Source organism: Chiroxiphia lanceolata, chromosome 18 (genome assembly GCF_009829145.1).
Source record: "Chiroxiphia lanceolata isolate bChiLan1 chromosome 18, bChiLan1.pri, whole genome shotgun sequence".
In the NCBI taxonomy this organism is placed as follows: Eukaryota; Metazoa; Chordata; class Aves; order Passeriformes; family Pipridae; genus Chiroxiphia; species Chiroxiphia lanceolata.
In genome coordinates, this window is record NC_045654.1 from 10,362,243 (window position 1) to 10,388,095 (window position 25,853).

Here is a 25,853-nt window from a genome sequence, read left to right on the forward strand (position 1 = left end):
AACAAGTTTGCTCCCCCCACTCCCCAGAACACCTGTCATAGAGCAGCTTCTCCACTGTGGGCTCACCCTGCAAGGCATTTTCTGAGCTGGAAAATCCCTAATTCTGATGCTCTTTCCCTGTGACAACTTGTGTTTCACCTGTTAATTTGTACACAGTCCCTGGTGTGCAGCCCCAAAGCCTCAGAAGTGTTTATTACTGTTTGTATTTGGTTTTGTTATGGTTTGTTTCTTGCAACACAAAGAAAGCTGTTGGAAGGAGAAAGGGCAATGCCAGAGCAACTATCTTAGAGTCTGTAGGCACCACCCAACACTTGTTTCCACTCCATTTTTACCGGAATATTACCTTTCATTAAAAGGCAGTAAAAGCATTAAAGCATTTTGCAGGGGAGGCAGAAGAGTTTATTGCTTTATTAGGCTGAGAGGCACATAATGGATCACTACAGCCTTACTATCCATCTTAAGCACAAGTTTGGGAGGGTGTTAACCAGACTAGTCCTGCATGGAAAGAATGGGATTGGGGATGAGCACCTCTCAGCCAATGCACCTGGATCTCTGAAAGTGGGATCACTTCCCTGTCAGCAGTTTGGCAGTCTGGAAAATTTCTCACTTTGGATTTTCTTTCACATGTTGGATAAAAAATCCTACTTAAAAAATGTGCAGCAATGACGGAATAAAGTCTAAATGCTTCCTAAAGCTTCCACAAAGGTGAGGTGTGTGCAGGATTTGGGCTGATGAGGGGGACAGGACAAGGTGCTGGTCCGGGGTACCCCAACAGGGGGTCAGTGCTGGGTTTGAGCTGCACAAGGGAGTTGCCTTCTATCACACTGTGCCCCTGTAAACCCCCTGAGCTGCTGCCCCCAGGGAGCACAGCTGAGCCACAGGGCAGAGCTCATGGACACCTTTGGGATGCTCTGGGTGCACACCCCTTTGCACATTTCTTTCATAGTGGCACAAGACCCACAGTGACCCATCCCAGTCAGGGGCGGCCCATGGCAAACCCAACATCCCCCCACACTCCCCAAGAAAGAAATGGGATGTCTAAAGCAGCTAATTCCCTTATTTTGGATCACCAGATTTCCACTAGCAACTAAATATTCTGGTGGTATTTTATTAGATCAGGTACCAAGAGCAGACAGTAAAATGCTTCTCATTACTGCTTTTTGGGCATTTTACATACTTGTTTATTAGTTTTACCTTCTTAGAGGAAACCAAATCTTTGGGTCCTCTTGGATTTTGTTTTTTCTCCGCCTGTGGGGGTCCAGTTCCTCCAGCCTGAGGTTGATTCCTGTGTGCTTTCATGCTGATGTACATTTCCCTACATGGGAGATAAGCATTTATTCACGTTCGTGTTTGTGTGGAGTGGTAAAATATTAGAGTTAAATTTTTTATGACATTCCTAGGAGTGGTTATGGAGCAAACAAGATTACAGCAAGTACTACAGAAGCACTTGTTTATGCAGGGAGGGAAAAAAATCAAACTCGGAGACTTGTTTGCAGAACTGCTGGAGAGCCCAGGGGATGGGTTTAGTTTTCCCTCTCTTTTTGTTTCTCTACCTCACTGGTTTTACTGCAATCACTGTAACAACTCCCAGCAATTAGGGATGAGTGGATTTTGAGTGGATTTCTGGTTCTAACAGTGGGATGTGTTTACATTCCAGGGAAGGGAACACGGGCAGCGCTTGTCTCTATTGGCAAAGTGCCACCCAGGGTGATCCCGCTGGGAAGGGGTGTGTGAGAGGCTCCCCTGGGTGTGCTGCTGGTGCTGCCCGCACTGCCCTGGCCACCCTCCTCACTCCCACTGCACACTTCTTGGGATGTCCTTTGCATAGCCCTTGGGACACCCTTCACACATCCCCCGGGGTGCCCTCACATCCCTTGGGACTTCTTTTGCACAGCCCTTGGAACACCCTTTGCACACCCCCACGCCCCTTGGGATGCTATTTGCACACCCCTTGGGACAACCTCACATCCTCCGGGATGTCTTTTGCACAGTCCTCAGGACTCCCTTTTCACACCCCTTGGATGCCATTTGTACACACCTTGGGATGCCCTCACGCCCCTTGGGACACCCTCACGCCCCCTGGGATACCCTTTGCACGCTCCTTGGGACTCCCTTTGCACAGCTCCTGGGATGCCCTCACATTCCTCGAGGTGCCCTTTGCACACCCCTCGGGACACTCTCACACCCCCTGAGACGCTCTCACACCCCTCGGGACACTCCCACACCCCCTGAGATGCTCTCACGCCCCCAGGACAGCTTTCGCACACCCCTGGGATGCCCCGCGCTCCCCCCGCTCCCGTTCCCGCACCGCGCCCGCAGCGGCCCCGCGCAGTGACGGCGGCGGCCGCCAGGGGGGGCCCGCGCTCTTCCCGACGCCCGCGGCTGCCGAGAGACTCCCCCCGACCCCAACCCCAACTCCGACCCCAATCCCGACCCCAACCCCGACCCCGCACCTCCCCCGCCGCCGCCCCGGGCTGCGGGACCGGCCCCGAGGCGCTCCCAGCCCACCTCGGGAGAAACTCCCGCGGGCCGCCGGCATCGGGCGGGGGGAGTGGGGGTGGCGAGAAAAGGGCTATACGGGGCTCCCCTTTTTGCTGCTCCCGCGAGGCGCTGCGGGGCACCTGCGGGGCTGTCCCCTCATCCCGCCCTGACCCTGCTCAGGTGAGCCCGGCGGCACCGCCCCCGCCCGCCCGCCCGCGCCGCCGCAGCCCCCGGCACCGCGCCCGCTGCCCCGGGGGAGCCGCCGCTGCTGCTGCCGCTGCTGCTGCCGCGGGCGGGGGCGGCGCCGGTGCCCCCCCGGGGCGGGGATGCGGCGGGGGCGGCCGTGAGCGCGGGGCCGGCGGGGAGAGGGGACACCCCCCTCCCCACGCTCGGCGGGCGCCGGCCCCGCCGCCGGACGGAGCAGGAGCGGGCGGGAGCGGGGGGAGTGGTTACGGGCTCCGGCGCGACACCCCCGGCCCCCCCCGCCCCGCTCAGCCGCCCCTCTCCAAATAAATCAGCACCATGACTACTTCTGGGCATGGAACAAAGAGGATGCTCTCCCGGGGCCCCGCGCTGCTCCTGGCGCCGCTGCTGCTCCTGTGCCGAGGTAACCCCTGGTCCCGCCGCCGCGACCCCGGCACCGTGGTTATGTTTGTGGTTTGTTCTTTTTTACCCCCCTTGTTTATTTTTTGTTTATTTTTAAACACTTATTTTATTCCCCCCCTCCTCCTCCGTTTTTATTTACGGTTGTTTTCCCCATCCCTCCCTCCGCAGGGTCCGTCCGCAGCGCTGCGGGTGGGACGCACTCCGAGCCCCATCTCTGGGGCGCACAAAGTTTTCCCCATCCAGCTCCGCCGCCGCAGCCCCCCCGCTGCCTCCCCGTGTGTCCCCCCGCCCCTCCCCACGCGTGTCGCGGGTTCCCGGCCTCCTGCGCAGGGGCTGCCCCGCGGCTTCAGCGGCTGCCAGCGGGTCGCTGCCGACTTGGGGGGGGGCGGGGGGGAGAAAGGAAAAGTTTGGGCTTGCCGCAGCGCTTGAGGGACGGAGAAGGGTCGCGGGGTTTGGGGTTTTCCACAGCGCGGCCGACCCCCCCTCCTCGTCCTTTCTGACTATCCACGGGCGCTGGTGGGGGGAAGGATGTGCAGGAGTTAAATCCCTTCGGTAACAAAATACTTGTGCCACCTTTCTTCCGCCTTATTCCGAGGGGAACGGGTTTCCGTGGGCTGGCAGGAGAGGGGTCAGGCCCTTGGGTGGGCTCAGGTGGGATTCCCTTATCGCAGCCAGCTGCGAGGCAGGGAGCGCGGCTGGGAGCTGCTCTCCCTCTGTTCTTTTCTTTTTTTTATCCCCCCCTAGCTGTACTCGGGAGCAGCCTTTCGGGTCCCACTTGTGGGTGTTTGCCGGGGAAGGGCTCACCCCCAGGCTGGCAGAGCCAGACCGGTGCCCCTGGGAAAGTCTTTAGCAGGACTTTTCTCTGGGGACGTTCTTCTCTGCTTGCTCCCGTGAGCTCCCTGGCAGATGTTGTTCCTAATAAATAGGGGTTGTTAAAAGCTAATTAATTAAGGTGCATCCGTGCTGAAGTTGCTCGGGGATTCGTTTGCTTTTACTGCTGCTCGGGACGGTGCACACGTTCGGCCGTAGCGTGGAGCCTGGACTGCTGGGGAAACTTCACGGGGGTTTTAAGAGTGTGCCTAAATGCAAGGATTTTAGGTGAAGAGGGAGTGATCCATGGGAGGGGTAATAGCAGCAACTGTAGTTCCTGGGGAGGGCACAAGAATGCATTGAGGTAGGAACGGTGTTTTAGGAAAGGTCTCTACAGGGGCAGTAGGAATAATTTGCTAGGAAGGAAACATCAGCCTTGATGATGTCCATCAGAGATGATGGACAGAAGGGGGTCCTTGCTCTGCTCACCCTAAAATGTGCTGCTTGCCCCTGCCCTCCAGCTCCCTCCTCTGCTGGGGAGTGCACAGCCACGGGGGCACTTGGAAATCCTGTTCAGCACAACATGGCAACTGGGGTGCCGAGTATGGGGTGCAAGACTTTGGGGGGCAGGGCATGGAAAGTGAGGTGCAGGTTTTGGGGAGTGCGGCACTGAGCACAGGACACAGGGCATAAGCACTGCCCTGCAGAATGATGGCTTTCTGTTGCCAGTGTGATGCCCTGTACTCGTGCACCTCTCTTTTTATTTGATGAGAGAGTTAGGAACAGCGAAGGAACAAGTTTTCCTTCTTTTTTTTTTTTTCCTTTTTTTTTCTTTTTTTTTTTTCTTTTTTATTTATTGCTTAGCCACACTAATGATAATCTTTCCCCTGATATTCTCTCCTCCTGTGTGGGTAGCTACCATGGTGAGGTTGGGCTGTGGGTGTAATTCTTCCAGCGCTCTGAGTGCTTAAACATATGGAAACCCACTTTGAAACAGTTTGTGGCTGCAAACCTACCGACGTACCCATCCCTCTCCGCCGCTCTGAATCCTCCCTGCACAATGTGCGCTTTAGGAACTCGCAGTGCGCTCTCAGCTCAAGCTGCGAATAACGAATCCGCTCCCCGCCTGCGCCTCTCTCGGCTGCAGCATCCCTCTGCTTTCGTAGCGGAGCTCTGCCCCTGCCCTGTCCCACCCCTGGCGTGGACCGCAGCAACGTCTGTGTGTGGAGAGGGGGTTTGGAATGTGGGGAAACCTCTTCCGAAAGAGGCGAGCGGTGGCAGAGCCCGGGAACGCCTCCCTCCGGGGCTGTGCTGGGCTTCCTGCGGCTCGCTGCGATCCAGCTCCGCTTTCTCCTCTGGATTACAGGGGTTAACGAACCGCATCTTGGTTTGGGTTGTTGCAGACGGGAGAGACACCTGCATGAGTCATGCCGCGGTGCTGCCATCCCTGCAAAGCTCCTGGCTCACACAGACGGTCGCGTTGGGCTCTTGCCATTTTTCTCTATTTATTTGCCTTTGCTCCCTCCCTTCCCCCCTCGCCGGGGCCGGCTCTGGGCAGGCTGCGTTTCGGGGACCGGAGATGCACCAGGCTAAGTTTCTCCAGCCGCTTCAAAGCGGGTGGCATTTGTTCGCCTGTCAGGCAGGTCCCCTAAATAGCTTTGCGAAGGTCCAATTAAGAGATCACTCTCCTGCCCCTGGTCTCTGGCGGCCCGGCTGCTGGCGCGCACGGCTGCGAGCAGAGGGTGTGCGTGTGTGCTTGGCAGCCGAAGGCCGCTCACGCTGAGCCCGAGGATGTCTCTCGCTGGCAGCAGGCCCCCGTTTGTTGCTGGCATCTAGGCAGGGTTTTGGCCGCCTTCCTCGCTGGCGGCGGCGGCGGAGCTGTCTCCGAGGTTGTATGAATAGGTATCCTGTGAGTGGCATTGGATGAGTTACCTGAATATTTTGTTTTCGTGCCTGGTGCTGTTCTCCCCCGGCTCGCTCCCCCTGCCTTGCACCCCGGAGCAGGTGTGGGAATGCGGGGATGGGGCGTGCAGAGCTTATTGAACAGGCTCCTTCAGCCCCTGTAGGATGCGCCTGGGCTGCTGTCATCTGAGCGTGAGGAAGGATCTGCGAATTGCTTTTAGACTCTGGCTCCAGGGAGGTGTGGGTGGAGAGACATTATGCTTATTTTATTATGTGTCCCTGTATCACTCTACATAATATGGAGGCACTTTTTATTCAGAGGCTCTTTAGGAAGAGAAATGAAAGACCTGTATTATCTACCGTACAATAGATTTGCAGAACTGTTGAAATGTGGGTTATTGTCCTCAGATTAGTGCAGATCTCAACATTCTATGCAGTGGCTGTTCAAAATGATGTGATTTGGGGGCCAGTGGGGTACGGGAAGAAGTCTGAAATATACTGCATCTTGCTCCAGCATCCATTAGAGCAATATATTTCAGATACTCTGATTTTACTTCCCATCAGTGTAAATCTAGAGCAGCTCCTCTGAAGTCAGTGAAGGTACTCTGGATTTATGCATTGTTGCTGTGATCAGCATTGGGCTCTCTGGGAATGCAGGAGGCAACTGTGTGACTTGCCCTGCACAGCATTTTTCACTTCAACATCTCCTGTCACCAATGCTGCAGCCTCTTTTTCGTATTTGAAATGGGGAAGTCCACATCACTGACTGGTTTTGGGTTTTGACTATTTTCTTGGATTTGTGAGGCTTGGTCACAGAACTCCATTCACTGACACCTGACTCTTTGGCTGATCAATGGAGTCTCCTGAGGTTTGAATGTCAAAATAGTTACATTAAAAAAAAAATCAATGAAGTGCAATTAATTTGGTGTATTTTATTGCTGGGAATGATAGGCACTCCCAGCCCTATTATCTCCACGTTTAAAGCAGCTTAGCGTGGCGAGGAAGGTACGAGCCCCGGAGCAGCTGTACGAGGTCAGAGCAGAGGCTGGCTGAGGCTGGGACAGGGTTTGTGCCTCGGGAAGGATTTTTGGATCAAGGATGCATTCCTGAGCCAGAGATAGCTCCACTTATTTAACTGCTGTGATGGGTTTGCAGTCATGGATTTGGTCGCTCTTTGAGCCCGGGCAGATGTTTGGTGTGCACAGTCTCTGGGCAAGGACTCCCTTGTTTCAAAGCACCTGGGGAGAAGAGTCTGTGCACCAGGACCATGGCAGAGGGATCTGAGTTACCTGGGGCCTTAGGGTATGTAGGGTTTTTCCATTTCCCATTGATGGGATGGAGATTCCACCCTGCTGACCCCACGCTGAATGGGAGTCCTCCTTCTCTTCTCTGTAGCTCCTCAGAAATGTGCTTTGCAGCCAGGCTGCTCAGGAGATCCGTGCTGGCTGTGTCCCAGCAGGGTCCCTCTGCTGAAGGATGGGGGAAGCAAAGGGTGTCGTTACTCAGAGCACTGGGTTATGGCAACTCAAGTGCTGCTTGTCCTGACCTCGGTGGTTGATGCTGGTGTGAAGCAGTTTTGCTGTGATGGAGAGGTGGCTTCACCAAGCCATGTCTCTCGCTCGTGCAGGTGCCTGCAAACCTGTGCTCTCTCCCAGAGGTGTGACTTGGTAACAAAGGGGAGGTGACAGCCTCCTACATCCTGCATGAAGCAAGCAAAACTAAGGTCTTCTGGCCTTAATAAACCTCCCAGTGAATGAGAAGCCATCCCACTGAAGTAAATACTGTCAGCTCAACAAATTTAATTCACAGAGCTGGGTTTCCCCTTCCCTCCCCACCTAAATATAACTAATGTTTGTTAATGGCAAGCGGTGACTTGGTTTGCTGGCACAGCATTAGCTCTTACCCCTGTCAGTGGCTCAGCTGATGTGCTGGCACGTGGTGCTTTCCCGACTACGGCTGTCAGATCCTCTCGCACTGACGTGCCACGGAGGCTGGGGAGTGTGAGTTACCGTGTGCTGCTCTAGATGTCGTGGAAGATGCTTCGATTTCGTGCTGTCGGGAGTTTCCCAGCTGGCATTTCAGGGGAAGCTGTTCCCACGTGAGGACGGGCAGGCAGAAGTTACAAGCAAAGAGGTCCCTGGAGATAACTTAGGGGAGGGGATGGGGATTGCCCAGTGTCTGGCTTTCCCTGGGTGTTCCCATTCCCCTCTGTGATGTAGAGTGCTGCAATGGGGATATAAAGCAAGGGCTGCTTGGAGTGTGTGGGGTGGGTAAATTCAGTGTGGAAGGACTTCACTGTTTGTGCAGTAGCCTGCATGATGGACTTGAGTCTCAGGTGCAATGTAAATACTAATGTTTCTTCCACACTATCCAAAAATTCTCTTGCAGCACACTCTGAGCTTTTCTTTGTTTACATAAATGTGTTTGTTTCTGACAGCATTTAGAAAGCTTCATGAATTTATGATGTGCTCCAGATTCAAGCACACTTTCTTTTTTCCTTTTCTCTTTTTTTCCCTTTTTTGTTTCCCACCCACCACCAAAACCACTCTTTCTTTCCAAATTTTGGTGATGAAATGGCAAGAGGCATGCACCTCTCAGCAGGCTAAAGTAACCACTCTGGGCAGCTTATGGCTTAAATCTGGAGAGTAACATCATTGAGAGGCAATGTAAACATTCCATCTTTCATGGAAGTGAGTTTGTTCAAGTTCAAAAGCAGCTCAGCCTCCTCACTTGATCAATTTGCCTGTCACAGGAGATGATTTTGAAAGTGACGATTACATCCTGTCTTGTCTCTTGCAACTTCAGGCAAAGGAGTGAAAATGAAGTGCAGCATTTGATTTTTAACTCCGTTTATTCTGATTTCTTTGGTGGTGGTGGTAGTCAGGGGCGAAGCAAAAGGGTGCCCTGAGGGGTGAGGGATAGCCAGGAACAGAGGGGTTTCCACGGGGCTGCCGTCTGCTGAGTAAACTAATTGGAATCTGCATGTAAACCAGCTCTGCTCATCTCACCGTGCCTGCACCAGCTGGCCCTCAGGAGCTGCTCTGCCCCATCGCTCCCCTGCAGTGGAGGAGGAGACCTGCAGGGGCAGGAGGATGGGCTTTTGGTGATAAAGGTGGTAAATCTCTGGAGAGGGTTCTCAGGGCTCTGTGGTTGTGTGTCCTCCTGCCCCGGGGAATGGTGCTGCCATCCAGTGAAAGGCTCTGCAGGAGCCAGAGCGCTGGTTGTGAGGAAAGGGGTGGTGTGAAACCACCCCTTTTAGGCAGTTCTAGCTTGACATCAGTGACAGTGCAACAGAGCTGCCCCGGGTGGGAAGAAATGATGGAAAAATCCCACTGATGCAATTCAGACTGGGGCTAAATGGAGAAGCAGGGACGAAATTCCTTATTCTGGCCAGGCCAAGGGGTTCAGGGGGCTTGAGAGATGGTGTTTCCACTGTGACCAGCCCACTGGATGGCGTGGGAAGTGATGCCTCTGGCCAAGCAAGTGTCCCCATCCCAAGCCAGTTATCCACACGGGGGTAACAGGTGCCCTAAATACACAGTGCTGGCAGAGTTTGGTAAATCAGCCTGGGGAAGAAAAAGATTTCTGCTAGAGAAGGGGAAAATGTCATCCTCATTGCCCCAGAAATAAAATCCTTTAGAAGGTTAAATGAGAGGTGAAGTTATCTTTGTTTTTTGTTTTTTTTTTTTTTTTTTGTTTTGCTTGTATAGAAACATTTCAAAAACAGATGGCATAGCAGAGATTTATTTCCCGTTAAGTGCAGAGGGCTGGTGCACAGGACCTTATCTGCTTGTGGGCCCTGTAATAAACCTGCCAGCAGGTGATTTAAATCCAGTTTTTCTGATTGGGAGAGTAGTGGAAGGAACAGGGTTTATGTTACTTAGGAATTTTATGGGCAATGTTAGATTTTTAAGATGCAGAAATGATCAGGGCATGGCTCTGTAGCACCAGAGATGTTCATTTCTTTCATAAATGATCTTCACCTAGTCAGAAAACTGAACCATTTTCCATTATTTAGCAGCTGAGCTGCCAGAGCCAGCTGTTTGCATGAGTGACAGACGCAGCTACTTTATATCTCAGTTTAGGAGCTGTTGTCAATTAGCCACAGCTTTTGCTTAGCAGCAAGACCTTTGCCACAACGGGGAGGGAGGGCTGTTTAATGGATGCTGCAGCTCTGGAAACAAAACATTTATGCTGCAGCTCAAAAAAAAGGATGAAACTCACAAGGAAAAAAGACAGAGGCCGTGCACCCTAAAAGGGAACCCTGGAGCAGATGGAGCAGGTTTCTATGCAACGAGCAGTAATTAGAAACTCGGCAAATAGTCAGTAGCTGCTGGCTGGTTTTTGGTACCTGGATTTTTGATTGAAAGAGTAGCAAATCAGAGATGAGTTTTGGAAGGAGCTGGTCTGGATGTCTGCATGGGGCAAGTCCCTGGCCAGTGTGAGCACCTGGTCTGGTGAGAGACAACAGCTGCCCACCCACGGTGCCTCTGCCCCTGATTCCATGGGGCTACAGCAGTCTGGAGTGTCACTGGTGGTTTTGAAAAGCACTTAAGAGAGCTGGGGGTAGAGGGGACCAATAACACAAAGTCTAACTATCTTTCACTGAGAGCAAAAAGGATACAGCACACGCCTGCACCGTGAATCAGGCGTTGAAAAGGTTGCAGCAGAGGTGCCCAGAGAGGAAGGTAAGCTCTCTGGAAGCAGCAGAGCTCTGTCAGGGCAACTCAAAGGCCAGTGTGCCTCAGCCATCCCCAAATCATGGGAATTAGAGCTGGAAAAATTGGTGAATGAGCTGCCTTTCCCATCTCCGATGGCTGTTGGGTACAGTCTGTTCCTGAGCGTGGCTGGTTTTCAGGGATGCAGCAGGACTTCTGCTGCTTCCTTTGGCAGAGCTCTTCACAGCCCATTAGACCTCTCCTCTATCTGCCTACTTTCTTCTCTGCTTCATCCCATCATTTATTGGATAACCTGAATCCCCAATTTTCCATCCCTATCATCCATCCAAAACCACAGCCAGGCAAATCTATTAAACAGGGACAAATGGTTAAGCAGAGAGCGGTAAATGCTCTGAAGAAGGAGCTGGGCTTGGCATGTAAATACATTTACAGCTGGAGGTTATTTGGAGAAGAAAGGGCAAGGACTTGAAATGCACGTGGTGATGAGCCATAGATTATGCTCTGAAAACACTTGGAAAGCAGTTACAGTCCCACTATCTCATTCATCTCCCACTAAGACATTCTGCTCCAAGGTGTTTGGAAATAATGGAGTAGCTTAGTTACTAACAAGATTAAATCCTCATCTCTGACAGCTATGAGAATTAATATACAAAGGTTTCCTTTTTTTTTCTTTCTTTTAATGCAGCTCAGTTATTCATTTCCTCTCTTTCACTTAGGAGTAGTCCACTGAAAGTTATTAGTATTGGTGCAAAAAAGGCTTAACTCCATTAAAGGTGAGAAACAAAGAAGAGAAAAACACAAGCTAGCATGAATTTTATTAGAGTTGAGCCATTTCTTTTTTCCTTTTCAAATATGAATAATTCATCATTCTTTCACCTGTAGATCTCAAAGGGCTTTAGAGAAGAGGGTGGGCACCATCAAAGACATGGTCTGTCCTCTCCATCATTGCCATGAGGGGCCCTGGGGCAGCAGGAAGGAGAACAGAGGTGTTGGGTGAAGCTGAGCTCTGGGGTTATTTTTTGATGACAGCTGACTTTTTATGTTGCTGCTCTTTGAGGAGTGAGGCTCTCTTTGGGTGGGAGCCTGCTGAGGTGGTGTGGCCAGTTGGTTGGCCCTGGGGTGCTGAACCCTGCTTTGGCACCATGTCTCAGCCCTGGCTTGTTTTGGTGTTTGAGCTGCTTGACATCTCCAAGCCCCATCCTGAGTTGTGCTGAGCCCTGCGGATGAGTGTCAGGGCTCTCTTGGGTGCCCCAGAGTTGGTATCATGAGGCTGAGTGCCATGGGTTATGTGAGGGAAGGGCTGAATTAACACTTGGTTCTTCTGCTGTGTTTGATTTGCACCAGCCTGTTAAAACTGTTATGGGAAGTCATAAGTAGAAATGGGGAGATGGAGTTTATGTTCTCTATTGCTAAATCAAAGACAACTCTACAAAGCAGAGCCCAGGTGACAGTGCTCAGCCCTCACCTCCCTGGCATGACAGAGCTGGGCAGCCCATGGGCACTGGGGACATCTTTTCAGGGACTGCACTGAGGAGCTGTTCTTCAGATATATCCCTTTACAACCCAAATATCCATCTTCTGCACCTTATTTCACTTATTATAGTGTCATAATGAGATTGCTGGTGTCTACTGTAAGCCCTGGGGGATGCAGAGCTTTGACAAGTATCAGCTCCTGGATACAGCTTCAGCTATGTCTTATCAAAGCATCCTGCTCATCCAGAGTTAGTGTCTTCTCCCCTTTCTCTTGAAAGCATATGGCAGCCCAACAAATTGAGTGCATTAGAAGGCTTTATTGCATTTAGCCAATTAAAAAAAAGGGAAGGTCAAAGAGAAGTCATTGCTTTGGTTCCAGCAGCAACCAGCAAACTTTTAGACGTTTTCCCAAACTGCCCTAGGCCCTCTTTCCTCACAGCTCACCTGCAATGACAGTCCCACCTTGCCTTCCTGTGCCAGTGGTGCCAATAAAGACAAGTCCAAGTGTGTGTCAGCAGCCTGGCTCCCCATGTCCCCTGGGCAAATGCCCCAGCTGTGGTTTCCAGCACTGAGCCCATCCAAGACGAGCAGTTTCCTTTTGTCACGGCTGCAAAACCCTCATCCCTCCCCTGTGCCTGTGGTCTATTGTGTTAAAAGAGCCGCTGATAAATTCCAGCTCTCGTGGCTGATGCTCAGCCCCAGCTGAAGGCTGGGTGGGGAGGGGAGAGGGTTTGCAGCTGGACAGGCTGAATCAATCCTGTATTGCTGCAGTTTCAGCTGCTACATGGACTTGTGTCCGAGGTGATGATCGTGGTGGGACAGTGGCCAGCAAAGGGCTGAGAGCAGGAGCAGCTCCAGCTCTAATGTGTATCCATCAAAATGCTTCCCTGTTAGGTGTGGAGAGTCTGGGAATTGCTGTTTCAGGCTTCAGTCTGTGGGACTTCATCATCTGAGTTATTATCTCCAAAACACAGTTATCTTCCCTGAATGGCAGTCTCCTATTGAAAATGATGTCTTTCAGCAGGGCACTTGCATTTATTTACCGCGCAGCTTCTCCCATTAGTGTAATCATTACTCCTTGGACTGGGTTTGAATTCAGAGCATCCCACTGTGGTACTTAAAGAATTAATTAAAGCGATGAAAGAATTCCTCTAAAGACTTCTATGAATTGGTCTGGTTGAAGTGTTTTAGCTTTGCTTCAATTGGTGCAGCGCTTGTCAAAGGATTGTGAGAAAATGCATGGGTCAGTGATTTAGATGAGGCAAATTACGTTAGAAAAATTGATTTGATTTAGAAAGTGAGCTTTCAGATCACAGGGAATTGCCTGCTTCTTTCTCTGCCGTGCTGATTCTCCCTGAAGATGAGCAGAGGCAGATAATTCAGGGTTAAAGTAAGTGGTTGTTGTAAAAGGTTTGTCAGAGAGCGGAGGAGAGATGGGCTGACACATATCTTTAGATAAACGATTATTGACCCATATATTGCTATCTGTGCATCAGCAGGAGTTACAGACGGATGAGGACGCTTATACACACTCACAGGCAGTTCACAGGCTTGCTAAAGAACTGAATCCTTGTTTTTAGGTTTAGGTTTGGTTTTTTTCCCCCCTCAGAAATGGCTTTTCCACACAGCACATCTTCAGAGCTGGCACGGATCTGGGAACGGGTGCTGTGTGGCTGCTTTAGCCAGCCCCGTGCCTGCCTTGCCTGGCTCTGTGCTTAGTCATTCCTGGGGCTGGCAGTTTGCTTTTCCTGGGGTTTTTCACTTCCTCGGATCAAACTGAGTGTTTCCTCCTTCTGTCCCTTGTCCTTGTCTTAAAGGGGCTGCGGCCCCTGGGCTGCAGTAGGATGATGCCCAACAGTGGGCACGTCAGGCACTGTCCCCTCAGAGGACTGATTACTAAAAAGCGCCTTCTGAATGAGCAGTTCCCTTCCCTGAATGCTGAGACGTTTCTTTTGAGTTCTTCTCCCGACCAGCTGTGTTTTGCCTGTGAGAATGATGGGTTGCAAGTGCAGTGACTGCTGTCCAGGGACCCAAATTGTTCACAACTGTTCGTGAGCCGCTTTGAATGGGCTCGATGTATTTGTCAGGGAAGAAGGGATGAAGCTTGGCAGTGTTTCAGTTTTCACTTTGTAAAATTTCTCCTTTAAAGAATAGTTAAGGAGATGACTTTTGCCTAGCAGTGCTTTTTGTTTCTTTCTCACCTCGCAGAAGCTTTTAAATTCCAGATTGGTTGCTGGAATGCTGGAGAGACCTCATTTTTGGTGTGGCTTGTGCTGGTGGCATTTCTCTCCATATCATCACCACCAGCTCCCTTGGCATGAAAATCCAGGTGTGGGGCTCTGGTGTGCCTCTGCTATTCTCTCTCCCCCAGGGTGGGCACGAGAGAGGTGCAGGGCTCGTGTGGTACCGACATGGTGGGGTCCAACCTTTGGCTCAGAGAGTGTGTGCACATTCCTGTGCCGTGCAGAGAGCCCCTTCCATACTCCAGCCTCAGGCTGGGAAGCGAGATGACAAGTGCAGGGAGAGAAATGATGCTGGAGAGTGCTGGAACGGAGCCTCCCGCCAGCAACTGAATTCAACGCTGCAAAAAGAAGTTGCAAAAGTAGCAATCCATCTGTCCACTTAGTGGGAGAAGCCTAAGATCATTTCACAGTAATCAGCCCCCTGGTGTTCAAAAAAAAACCCAACCAAAAATACTGCAGGTTTTTGCTTTAATATGGGTAACATTGTGGCAAAATCTGAAGCACATTAATGTGCTCAGAGGCTGTGTTGGTTTTTTTCACCCCTCTTTTTGACAAGTAGGAGCTCTATCAAGTTAAAAAATAATATAAGGCAACAATAGGTTGCTTTTCCTTTTTTAGATACCATGTTTCTGCTGTACATTTCAGAGGACTTCTGTCCTCCCTGAAACTCTCTGGGTAATTACCAGCAGAGTTATTGGCAGGTGGATGTTTTTCTGCAGGGACAGTCGGACAGTGAGCAATGTCATCATCACGTACCTCATGGTAACACATTGTCAAGCTGATGCATTAGGCAGGTGCATTGCCCTGCTATGGCTGCTTGGCCGTATCAGTGTCTCCCTTAAAAGCCACAACATCCAGGGATTTTAATTTGGTTGTAAAAACTTGCTCTAGACACTACGAAGTTCAGGAGTGTTTGTGGGTTTTTTTAAAGTTTTGTTTGTTTGTTTGTTTTTGGTTTTTCTTTGTAATCTCATTTTATTTTTCCTTTCCCCTTAACTGAAAGGACCGAGAGGAAACAGGCTCCAAAGGCACCACTTGATTCTTGCTTATGTAAATTGACAAGCACTGAGTTGGAGGAAGATTGTAGAGGTTTCTGCCCCCGCGTATGGAAATGTTCATTCAGATTAAAAGAGGGGTTACAAACGGTGGGGTTTGAGCATGCCAAGCTCAGTGCCATGGGCTTGGCCTGGTGTTTGGGGGTGGTTGGGGCTGCAGTGAGCAGAGCTGGATGCTGAGCACACAAGTGAGACGCGGTGGGACTTTGCTGTGGGACCAGAGTCGCTGAATTGCAGCAGACGCTTTGCTGCCGCACAACAATTTGTAATTAAAACACAACTTGACATCCTGATTAGATTAAGCGGTTAAATTCATTCGCGATTTTTTTTTCCCCCTGCATTGTGTAATTAACAACATATGACGCTTATATTAGCTCAGTTAAAAGTCATAATGTTTAATTTGCACATCAAAGCCTCGCCATGAATCAACTGGTTCAGCGCACCGGAGCGAGCTCAGTTGTGATGTGGTTGTGGGAAGTGCCCACATGAACATGTCTGTGCCTGCTCCCAGGGCACGATGGTAGTGGCATGATGGATGCTCCAGTGCAGTGGTTCCTGGTGTTTCAGTCCTTCTGTGAGTCAGCAGTGTCCATGTGCCTTGAGTTGCTCAATAAATGATAGTGTGACACTTGCCAGGACGTGGCCGTTCCTTTCTTGCTTCTCAGTCGGGGTGATGCATCCCAAAGCACCCCTCTGACCAGGCACCTGCAGCACTAGAGGTCATGATGTCAAGGTTACTGGTGGTTCTTGTTGTTGCCTGTGTCTAAAGTTGGCCAAATTCTAATTGTTTTTACCCAGGTTAATCTTTGATTGTCATGAGTTTGGCCTGAAGGCTTTGTAAGTCAGACTGGGGTTCTGACTAGTAAAGAACGTTGTTCCAGCAAGCCAAAACCAACAAGAAAACTACTATAAGCTAATTATAACAAATGTCTTCTTTCTTTCTTATCTAGTCATAATATTGTCTTTCTTTCCACCTTCTGCTGAGCTGTGAAAATATTCTGCAAAATGATATTTTTGAGTTGATGGAAAAGTACACCCCTGTCAACAATATTTTTCTACTGTTCATCAGAGACAGGCTTCATAACAGAAGTGATCTGTGCTGGAAAAGTACATCAGCTGCAAACACTTTATTCAAAGTCTTCTCAAATAGCAGGGAGGGTTTTTGAGTTCCTGCTCTAGCTGAAGATGAAATGCAGAATGTGGCTTCTTATATTTCAGAGACATGAACGGGGCAGGTCGTAATAATGTATTGCCATTTTCACAAAAGATGGATTTTATATTAAAGGTTCTGGTGGAAAAAGGTCTGAGAGTGTTAAAATATTTATATATTGTTTGGGTTAGTCTATGAGGGTGCCATCTCCTTCCCTGGAGCACTGTGGGGGTCACGGACATGTGAGTGGAAAATGAGCTCCCACCTTTTGTGGTCCATGTCCATGTCTGTGTGTACATGTACACACGTGCACTGATGTTAAATTGGTGGGGTGTTAAATGTTTCACTTTTCCAACCATCAATTTCAATTGAATTTCATAAGCCATTAAAGTTCTCCTCTGCTTTCTTTGCTGTTCCAGTTATGTGAGCTCCAGCCATTTAGCTGTGGGTCCTGAGGCATGATTGCTCTGTGGAGCAGCAAAAGTAAATTGGTTCCTGATGTAAAATCTTTTTTATATATATATATATATATATAATTTTTTTTGATCTCTCAAACTCACTCTGAGTGATGTTACAGTGTTGGGCTGATGATGTGAATCTTCAAGCTTGGCTTTTTCTAGTCCAGTTCTGGATCCCCCCCCGACAGCATCTCTTTTAAAAAGCTTTTGTACCTGGCTTGAATGGCAAAGTCTTATGTGTAGAAGAAGATTTCTTTTGTTGCTCATATATTTATCTTTAGAATCATGGTGGAAAGATTGGACTGGGGTTTTGGGTTTTCTCCCTGTAGAAATGTTTATGAGAATGATAGTTATTTGGATCAAAGGAGATCTTCTGGCAGTCCTCTGACTTTGATTCAGTACTGGCAGTGCGACAAATAATGAAAAAGCAATCATTTCCCCTTCTCCCACTTTTATTCTCAGGATAAATGAATGGTTAAGATCTTTGTGCTCCAAAATAATTGCTCATGGCTCTTACAGAAAAAATAAAAATCCATAACATTCACCCTTTAAATAGATGATTTGATCTTCTCTGTTGGTTTGTGTTTTGCACAATTGAGTGTCTTTTGCTGCCAGTCTGGGGCTAAACTGGACAAAGTTGATAATGGAGGCTTTTGTAGGTTGGAAAACTGGATAAGTAATTCTACTGCTTTGGAAAGCAGTTCCTGTGGTGGGAGCTGAGTAGCAGGGATGCAGCAGGGCCACGCTGCCATGGTCCACTGGTAGAACTGTTCTGCACAGCATAAAGCTAAAGCATTTGCCAAAATATCAAATGACTGGAAAAAAAGAGTAATTTTAATTTTCTATGTGATTTTAAAGTAGCTCAAGCATCTTCTACAGTGGGTGTGAGTGACTGCTGAGACCTGCTGGGCAGTTCACGGCTGCTGGTTCCTCCTCCAGCTGCCTGGGGGCTGATGAACAGAGGGAGGTGCCCACCAGTGCTTTGCCAGGACTTTTCTTTTTCCTTTGTTTCCTTGCTTTTATGGCAGTGGATGTAGGGATGACCTGCCATATTTTACATCTTTCCTCCCCCAGCAGCCAAATGGTGCTGTGCAAACAGCCTTGGGGCTGCTCAGGGGGACTGTGCACTCCACCTTCTTGGAGCATTAACCCACCATCGTTTCCAGCAAAGCCAGGCATAAAATATTAGGCTGGGCCTGTACTCCTTATTTGGGGATAACTGCAGCGGTTTCATTACTTTTTTTTTATCTTTTTTAAATCCTGCTAATTGGTGCTCTCAGCCTCAGCTCCAGTTTAATGAAAGCTGCTGCCTGAGAATCATTGCAAACAGTTATGGAAATGCATTTAAATGCTTAAATCTGTTGTATTTTTTTTTTTTTCTTTATGGGCTTATTACTTCAAAAAGGATAAATATGCCCTGCATCCCTGCCTACCCAGGACTGCTCTCTCAGCTGGGCTCTGGGCACCTCTGCAGCAGAGATGGGGGGACAGGAGGTCAGTACAAATGTGATGAGGAAGGCCAGTGCTGCTGCAGCCGTTGTGCTGAGGGAGCACCATTTTCGGTCTGTTTGCTCTGTGCTCCAGATGGGGCCTTTGGATGCTGGGGATGAGGACTGATAGAGCATCCAGCTTCCCTCCTGCCCAGGGGAGGAGAGCATCCCTCCTCCTTTGACCTGCCCAGCACAAGCATCTCAAGCCACTGGCCCCATTCATCTGGACAGACCTGCTATAACTGGGTGCCAGTGCCACGGCTGCACCACTCACATCTGTCTGTCCATCAGTCAGTGAATGTCCCTCTGTTCCTCATGGTGAGGACTCTGCCTTTGCCCAGAGACAGAAAATGTTTAAGCTGTGTCTGTGCTAAAAAGTAAAGGAAAACAGTCACATAGTGGGTTTTCCCATCATGGCTCTTGGCTGTGGCCATATGTTCTCCAGGTTTGGAGATGCATGAGCCATTCCTGGTGGGTCCTGGGCTGGATTTGGACGTGGGCTTGTGGTTTTTCTTGAGGCAGAGAAACACCATTCAGTTGGATGTACACTCTCACAAGCCAGGCCAATTAATTGTGCTCTGGGCATTGAGCCAGTGATGGTAGGAAGCAGTGAGGAATAGGCCAGGCTGTTACTTACTTCTCTAAATAGAGAATTTTGGGAGGTCAGGAGCTGCCACAGTGGGTGTGCCTCTCGAATGGTTTGCAGCTTGTTTCTGTTGGTGAGACACGGCAAAGGTGCTGCTTCCACGAAGCATTCCCTGAGGATAATGTGTGAAGTTGGTTGAAATGCCTCTTTAACAGCTGGAGTTCCACCAAATTTATTCTGCTGTTATTAAGTTGTGAGACCTCAGGGTGGTGACTCTGTGCCCTTGAGACAGCGTGGTTTGGGATTTCTTTTTTTGTTTGCTTTGTTTTTGTTTTTTGGAAAGCCCAATCTGGTGCCCCGTGCCAGCCAGTGGTGCCCAGAGGTTGTCACCCTGTGGTGGCCTTGCCTCAGCTCATCCAAAATGAGCTACAGGTCCTTGAACAGGTGTGTGGATCTCTGTTAGTTGTTGGCAGCTTTAATCAGAAAAGCCGGATCAAGCATCAGCTTATCCTTTTATCCCAGGAGGTGGTTGCTTTGGGCTGATGATGAGGGAGATGACCTATGTTGTCCCTCACCATTTGTCTGCAACCTTTCACTGGTAGTAAATGCAAAATCCTTCCTATGGTGTTGGGAGGACCTTTGGGGATCACGGATTCCCACCACACCCACACCCCCCTGCTACTTTTTTTTAAGGCTGGACTATATCCTTCTTTGTGAGAGAGCCCATTCATCCAGAAGCCTTCCAGGCAGGGATTTTCATGGTTCTGTGGGGATGTTTTTCTGCATTTTTGTCTGCAGGAAAAAAAAAAGTGATTCTGAGCACTGCTGGTGAGAGGGGGCATCCAAGTAGAAATGCAAACCTCTCTAAAAAAAAGAATTAAAACCCCTGCTTTGTTTGTGTGGAGGTTTAATTGTCCAAGCTGCGTCAGTCGTTTCACATGACTCCAAGTACATGGTACTTCAAGACCAAGAGGGTGCCCAGGGCCTCCCAGAAATGGCTGTGAGAGTAAAATAAGTGCTTGTGTTTAAAGAACAACATGGGGTATTGTTTATTTGTGCTCCTAATTAGAGGGAGATGCAAGTGCTCTGATTCCCATATTTTAAGAGCAACATTGAGCCAGTGTGATGGACAGGGAAGATGAGAAGAGACTGCTACAAGCCAAAAGCAGCAAACTCATGAAGCAGAGCTGGAGACAGCTTTAAAACTATGAACATAATTGCCTGAGGAGTCTGCCAAGGAACCAGATGCTGTAAAAGAATAACTTCCATGTCTTGGCATCTGTCTGTGATCCAGGGAGAGGAGGAGGAGCAGGGGAACTACATGGAGGAATGGGGAACGGTTGCTCCAGCTGCAAAAAGGGGACCTTTGAAGAAATTTGTTTCATGCTGACATTTTTCTATGGAGGAGAGTGAACTTGTTGTAAAGAGGAGAGGTGAGGGTCAATGTGCTTGTCTTGTGGGCTGTTTGACCTTATCCTGTGTGTTTGATGTCAGTGTTAGAAGGTTGTTTGGCTGCTTGGGTGCTGTAGCAGCTTAAGCAGGTGGTGATAAATGAAGATGTGACTGGGCTGAATTTTGAACCTTTTGGGACCCATTTGTGCCCAGAACCCTACAGAGTGCTCAGTTTTCTGTGCATGGACAAGCTCAGTTAATTTTTAAAATAAGTGGCTACATGTGACTTGTCTGAGGTCAAGTCACTCTTGGCAGTGCTCTAGTTTAGAAAGCCATACTGGAAAGTTTCTATTATTTTTCTCCCCAATTTAGTTTTTCAATGGCTATTAAAGTAATTGCAGTCCTAGAAAAGGTGAACAGCTGGGTTTGACATAAGCACTATGTGAACAATATCCATCATTTACATGGTATAAAACCTCTGCCACACAACGTATTCCTGAGGCTGCATCGTAAGGGAAAAATAAAAAGCCTTTATGGGAAGGGGAGCAGAAAATCAGCTAGGGTCCTCATGCATTGAGTACATGGGGATAACAGCAGCAGTCATGCAGTCTCCTTTCTGCTTGTGCTTGAACCAAACACCCCAGAAAAGTGATGATAATAATAGTACTGCTCATGGGGCATCTTCAGAGCCATACAAGTGGTGCTGCCCAGTGTGCATAAACATAAGGTGCTTCTCCCAGCTGGGAAATAAAGGCAGGGAGCAGTGATTAGAGGGTTTAGGGGAAGTTCATGTGATTTCAGGCAAGGGTAGTGCTGTTTTTAAACCAGGGAGAGGAAGGAGGTCTTTGTTCATGAGTTAGACTTTTTTTTGCCATTTTAACAGCCTTATGTTTTCTACTCTTATTTGGCTTTAGTCAGTGGAGAAGACATTTAACATGCTTCTTGGGTGCACAGGGATGAGATGGAGGTGGGAGTGGGATGAAGGGCTTGGGACTGGGGGGGGGCATCACTGGCATCCCAGGGAGCCTGGCAGGGAGCAGGGTGGAAACTGGAAGTGACTGGGAGTGAATTCAGCCCCTGCCTCTGCGTGCTTCTGCCAGCCTCCTGCACGTGTGTCCTTGTTTGTAAGCAGCTGTGGTTATTTTGCCTCAAAATAACAAAGCTTTTTTTTTTTTTTTTTTTTTTTTTTTGCAAGCAGGGGTTGGGGGAGAGGCCTCTGTGTTGCTGCAGCTTGGGGACACAGCCATGTGCAAGTCAGAGAGCCACATCATGTTGAGTTCTGAATGACTCTGCTTATTAATATAATAAACCAGAGGAACACACTGTCATGACAGTCTCTGCAGTGAGAATCCAGGGGGTTATTTCAAGCAAAGCACATTAAATCTTTCTGTCTCCTGAAAATTGCACCCTGGAGGTATGGGCTGGAGGGTAGGAACATTTAACAAGGGCTTGCAGGAGGTTTTATGCATATTGTGGTCTCCAGAGCAGTGCTTTGCTGTCTGAGGTTTTATATCTTTCCATCACTATAGTTAAGTTCCTCAGACATGATAAGAAGGAAAGCATTCTCTCTCTCTTTTATTTTTTTCCCCCTTCATTCCTGAGTTTCAAAATGAAGTTTTCTCTGCTATAGCCCTGATACAAGACCTTTTCTTCAGATGCACTATATGAAAACACGCTGTCATCCTCTTTGAAAGCTGTGAAATGTGTGCATGTATATGTATATTCTATATATACACACACACTATAGAGAGATACATGTGTGTATGTATAGATATTTTTTTCTCCCTCTCAGATGAAATAGACTTTTCTCCTGTCTTTAAACTAAAACTGAGTGTTTGTTAGGTGATGGAAGATAAAATTCTCACCAGGGACCCTTATGGGCTCACAGATCTATCTACTGTGATTGCAAGGGCAATAACACTCCTCTCTCTCGCCCCTGATGCCAGGGTTTTGGTCACTGAGTGCCTGGATAGGTTCACCAAGCCCTTGGAGAAGACCTGACATGGGGTTAGTTAATGGCAACAGCCCATCTGCCTCCCTGAGAGCACAGGAACTCTCTGATCCCACAGAGACACCTCTGTGGCTCCAAATGGCCCCACCCTTGGTGCTGCCCGCTGTGGACAGGGCTTTCCAGGAGGCTCCAGTCCCTGCCAGGGAGGGAGATGAAAACAAAAAAGGCGAGTTTCTTGGAGACAGCAAGTTGAGGGGAGTCCCTGCAGGTTCCTCTGAAGTATTTTGCATCATCCCTGTGCCAAACACTGAGCGTGTCGGGCTGGTCCAGGTTCCTTTGCCCTGAAGTGGAGGTGGAGCAGCCCAGAGCAGGGGATGTGATGGTCCCCCCTTTGCCAGCCTCTGGTAAAAAAAGGGGCCCACATCTTCCTGTATTTCCTAGGTGTTGGCTTGATGCACAGGTAGCCTTCTCTTTTCTTTTTCTAATCATGGAGAGGGTTCAACACATTGTCTGAAATACCTCTTTTGCCTCGACAGGGGGGTTCCTTGAGGCAGTAATTGACTCTTTCTTTCAGCAGTGGCGTTTTACCTGGGAAAGCAGCCAGTCAGTATTTTCAGCACAGTAGAATTCTGCCTTGCATTAAAAAGAGGTGGTTCCAGATCCTCCTTTTTTTCCCCCCCCACCCCTTATGATGATGTAATTTTACTTTGTGCCCTCTCTACCGTTCCGTCCATGGTCACTCCAGCTCCTTCTTGGAAAAACTTCCATTGGGCGGGCACTTATTTAGTTTCATAGAAACAGCACCTGCAGGACCAACAGGTGAATAATCTGGAGTCCTCAGCTGTACCATGTCAGGCAGCTGAAATCTCCTTTAAGTGACCTCAAAATGAAGGCTGAATTACTGCTGAGGTTTTTTTTCTTTTCAGTGAGGAATCACAGAATAAATGTGTGATAACACTGAAGGTAAATTGAAAGTGGAGGAGATGCTGGATACTGGCAAGAAATCTAAATAGACCAGGAGAGAAGGATTTCCAAAGCAGAAACAAACTGTTCTTTGTTCTTAGTTTTTCATGCCAATTTAACGTATTCATGAAAATTGCCTCAATTTAACTTCAGGGGAGAAAAGAAGCTACAGGGATGGTGTAGCTGAAAAGCCGCATCCTGTTTTAGTAAGTTTGCTGTACTTTAGATTTTCACCTAGAGGGTGGCTTTTTTTTCTTTTTAATGATACTTTCCACCAGCAGTTCTCCACACCTGCTTCTTTTTAAAAAGCACTCTGCAAGCTGCAGGAAAAAGATGCTAAGAACAGTTATCCTTGTTCCATGGGTAGAAGGAACTGGCAGGGATGTGCAGTAACTTTGGACCCTGCCAGGAACAGAGGTGAGCCTTTAGCTCCTGCATCCTGTACAGCACTGCACACCCCTACCTGGGAATCATCCTGCAGCATCCGACTGGAGCAGGAGGTGTGGGGCTGAGCTGATCATCCTGCTTGACTCAACCTCATTTTATGTTCCTGCCCTTGGGTACAGGCAATGAAAACAGTGGTGAATATTTTGGATTATATACACTTTGTATAGCTAAAGGCATGAAACCTTGATAAACTTGGCTACTTGTCTGGCCTCTCTTGCCAGTTAAGCAATCTGGGTTGAATATCTCCCCCTGCTCTGGGCATTGGTTTTCCCCTCTAGCATTTTCTCTTTCCTCTTCTTTTCTCCATTGTTAATGTGCCCACATCCAGGTGGGATTTAAGAAGCACTCACTTGGCTTTACGTGAACTGGCAAGTTCCGCTCAGATCATCGAGGTACATAAAAATGCACTAGGAGAAACCACTGCTTCCTTTGCAAGGTCATGCAACCACCCAGCAAACCAGTGTGAGTCCCTGCCCTCTCTCCAGGACAGGCTTTCTTGGGCCCACAGGGATGGGAGATCTCTTAGCACCTGGAGTGAGATACCTTGTTAATATAGCAGCAGCACCTCTGCCTATCTACCTCCAGCAGCTACACAAAGTGACCACATAGGCACAAGCCTGACTTTTTTTTTTTCCAGGAGGTTTTGATGCTTGAAATGCAGTGACAGTGTTTCCCTCCTGGTACCTGGAAGAACATGATCCTCTGCAATAAATTATCAACGCTACCTTGCCTTCTGCTTAGGAAAGGGCTTCAAGGTATTTTATTGTGCAATTTGTGCTGTGCCTCTTTCGTGTACAAGGGGGAGACAGTAGTTTCTGGGTCTACTATATCCTCCTCTACATTTAAAAAATAAAAGGCCTTAGGAAAAAGAATAATACGCTGTCAAATTTTCATAGTTTCCTTTGCACAGTGTGGCCTTGTTGGGGTGATCATGATACCAACAGGCAGAGATCCTGCAGCGTGCTTAGGCAGAGGCATCAAAGTTTTCAGGGTATGGGTTGTAGATTTTAAGGACTTGCAGCCCAAAGGCATTTCTTTTCCATCTTTGCAAATGTTTCTGATGCTGTATAAATACTGTCTCCGAGGTTTACCAGCAGCTAACACTATCACATGCTTTCATCTAAAGCAAAATCAGAGCGCCTCTTTTATATCTCTAAGAGAATTATGGAAGTCTTTGCAGCATTGCAAACAAATGGAGATTGACAGTTATTAGCTGATGATCTAAATGCTCTGACAGGGTTTGGTGCAGAGGGATTTTCAGTGATTGACTCAGAGACATCCCTTGTGTGTGCTCCACAGGGATGCTGCATCCACCCTGCCATTGCTGACCGTTTACTTGATCCCCACTGGGGATTTCTGTGTACTGGGCAGTGAAGGTGCTGATACTGAGCAAAGTGGGCAAGTTGCCCACCAGAAACCTGCTGCTTGCACAGGTGCTCAAAAGGGCCCTGAGATGCCCTTTTTTTTGCCCCCACAGCCTTTTTTGGGGTTATTTGGGAGCAATATAGAAACTGCAGGATTATGTTGTGCACATTGCAGGTCACTTTCAGCAATTATCAGAAGGAATTTAGCACCTAATGTATGTCTAACAAATCTGAATTAAGTCTTTAATTGAAGGACTTAATGTGTAGAGTAACCAAAAAATTAAACCCCCTGTTCTCTTGCTATTGCTCAGGTGTGCAGTATCTCTCCTGTGTGAGGCAGATTATATAGCTTATTTTATCTAAGTATAAGCAGCATCTGCTGGATAAGGCTTCAGGCAGCTTCTGTCCCATCTGCACATCCCAGAGCACTGCTCCAGAGCCCTGCCTGCCATGTCCAGTTATGGCATTGCAGCCCTTAAATACGATGGTTTTCATTTGTCACAGCTGTCAGTGATTCAAATCAATCTCTGGTGTCGTTAATCCATCCTGACTGGAGATCCCAGCAAAATGGTTTAGTAGTTGGGAAAAGTTTACGCTCTGGTGATACTTTGCAACAGAAGGAGGGGCAAACCCATTGTCGTGACTGTGCCCAAGCTCTCCAATTCCCAGGGCAGCTTTCTTTTTGCGTTTCTTTCTGGGCACAGTAAGCTTTGCACTGAAGTCACTGGGATGCCAGCAGGGGAAGCAAGACATTGCCTGGATCAACCAGCACCCCCCTGCTTCCTGTAATGCTACGGAGAGCT

General features: G+C 48.7%; 1 protein-coding gene across 4 annotated transcripts in view; it reads left to right on the forward strand.

Annotated features, from left to right (window-relative positions):
- The first annotated feature begins 2,890 nt into the window (after window positions 1-2,890).
- The window catches only part of TMEM132B (transmembrane protein 132B), a 230,451-nt gene continuing 207,488 nt past the window's right edge, over window positions 2,891-25,853 (forward strand). Inside the window, exon 1 of one of the 4 annotated variants that reach the window (XM_032705898.1) lies at window positions 2,891-3,088. In XM_032705898.1, the coding sequence (XP_032561789.1) occupies window positions 3,004-3,088 (85 nt within the window). In that variant the 5' untranslated portion in view covers window positions 2,891-3,003. Of the gene's footprint in view, window positions 3,089-8,069; window positions 8,142-20,327; window positions 20,367-25,853 lie in introns of those variants that run through there. The other 3 variants (XM_032705902.1, XM_032705901.1, XM_032705899.1) reach the window with 3 other exon arrangements.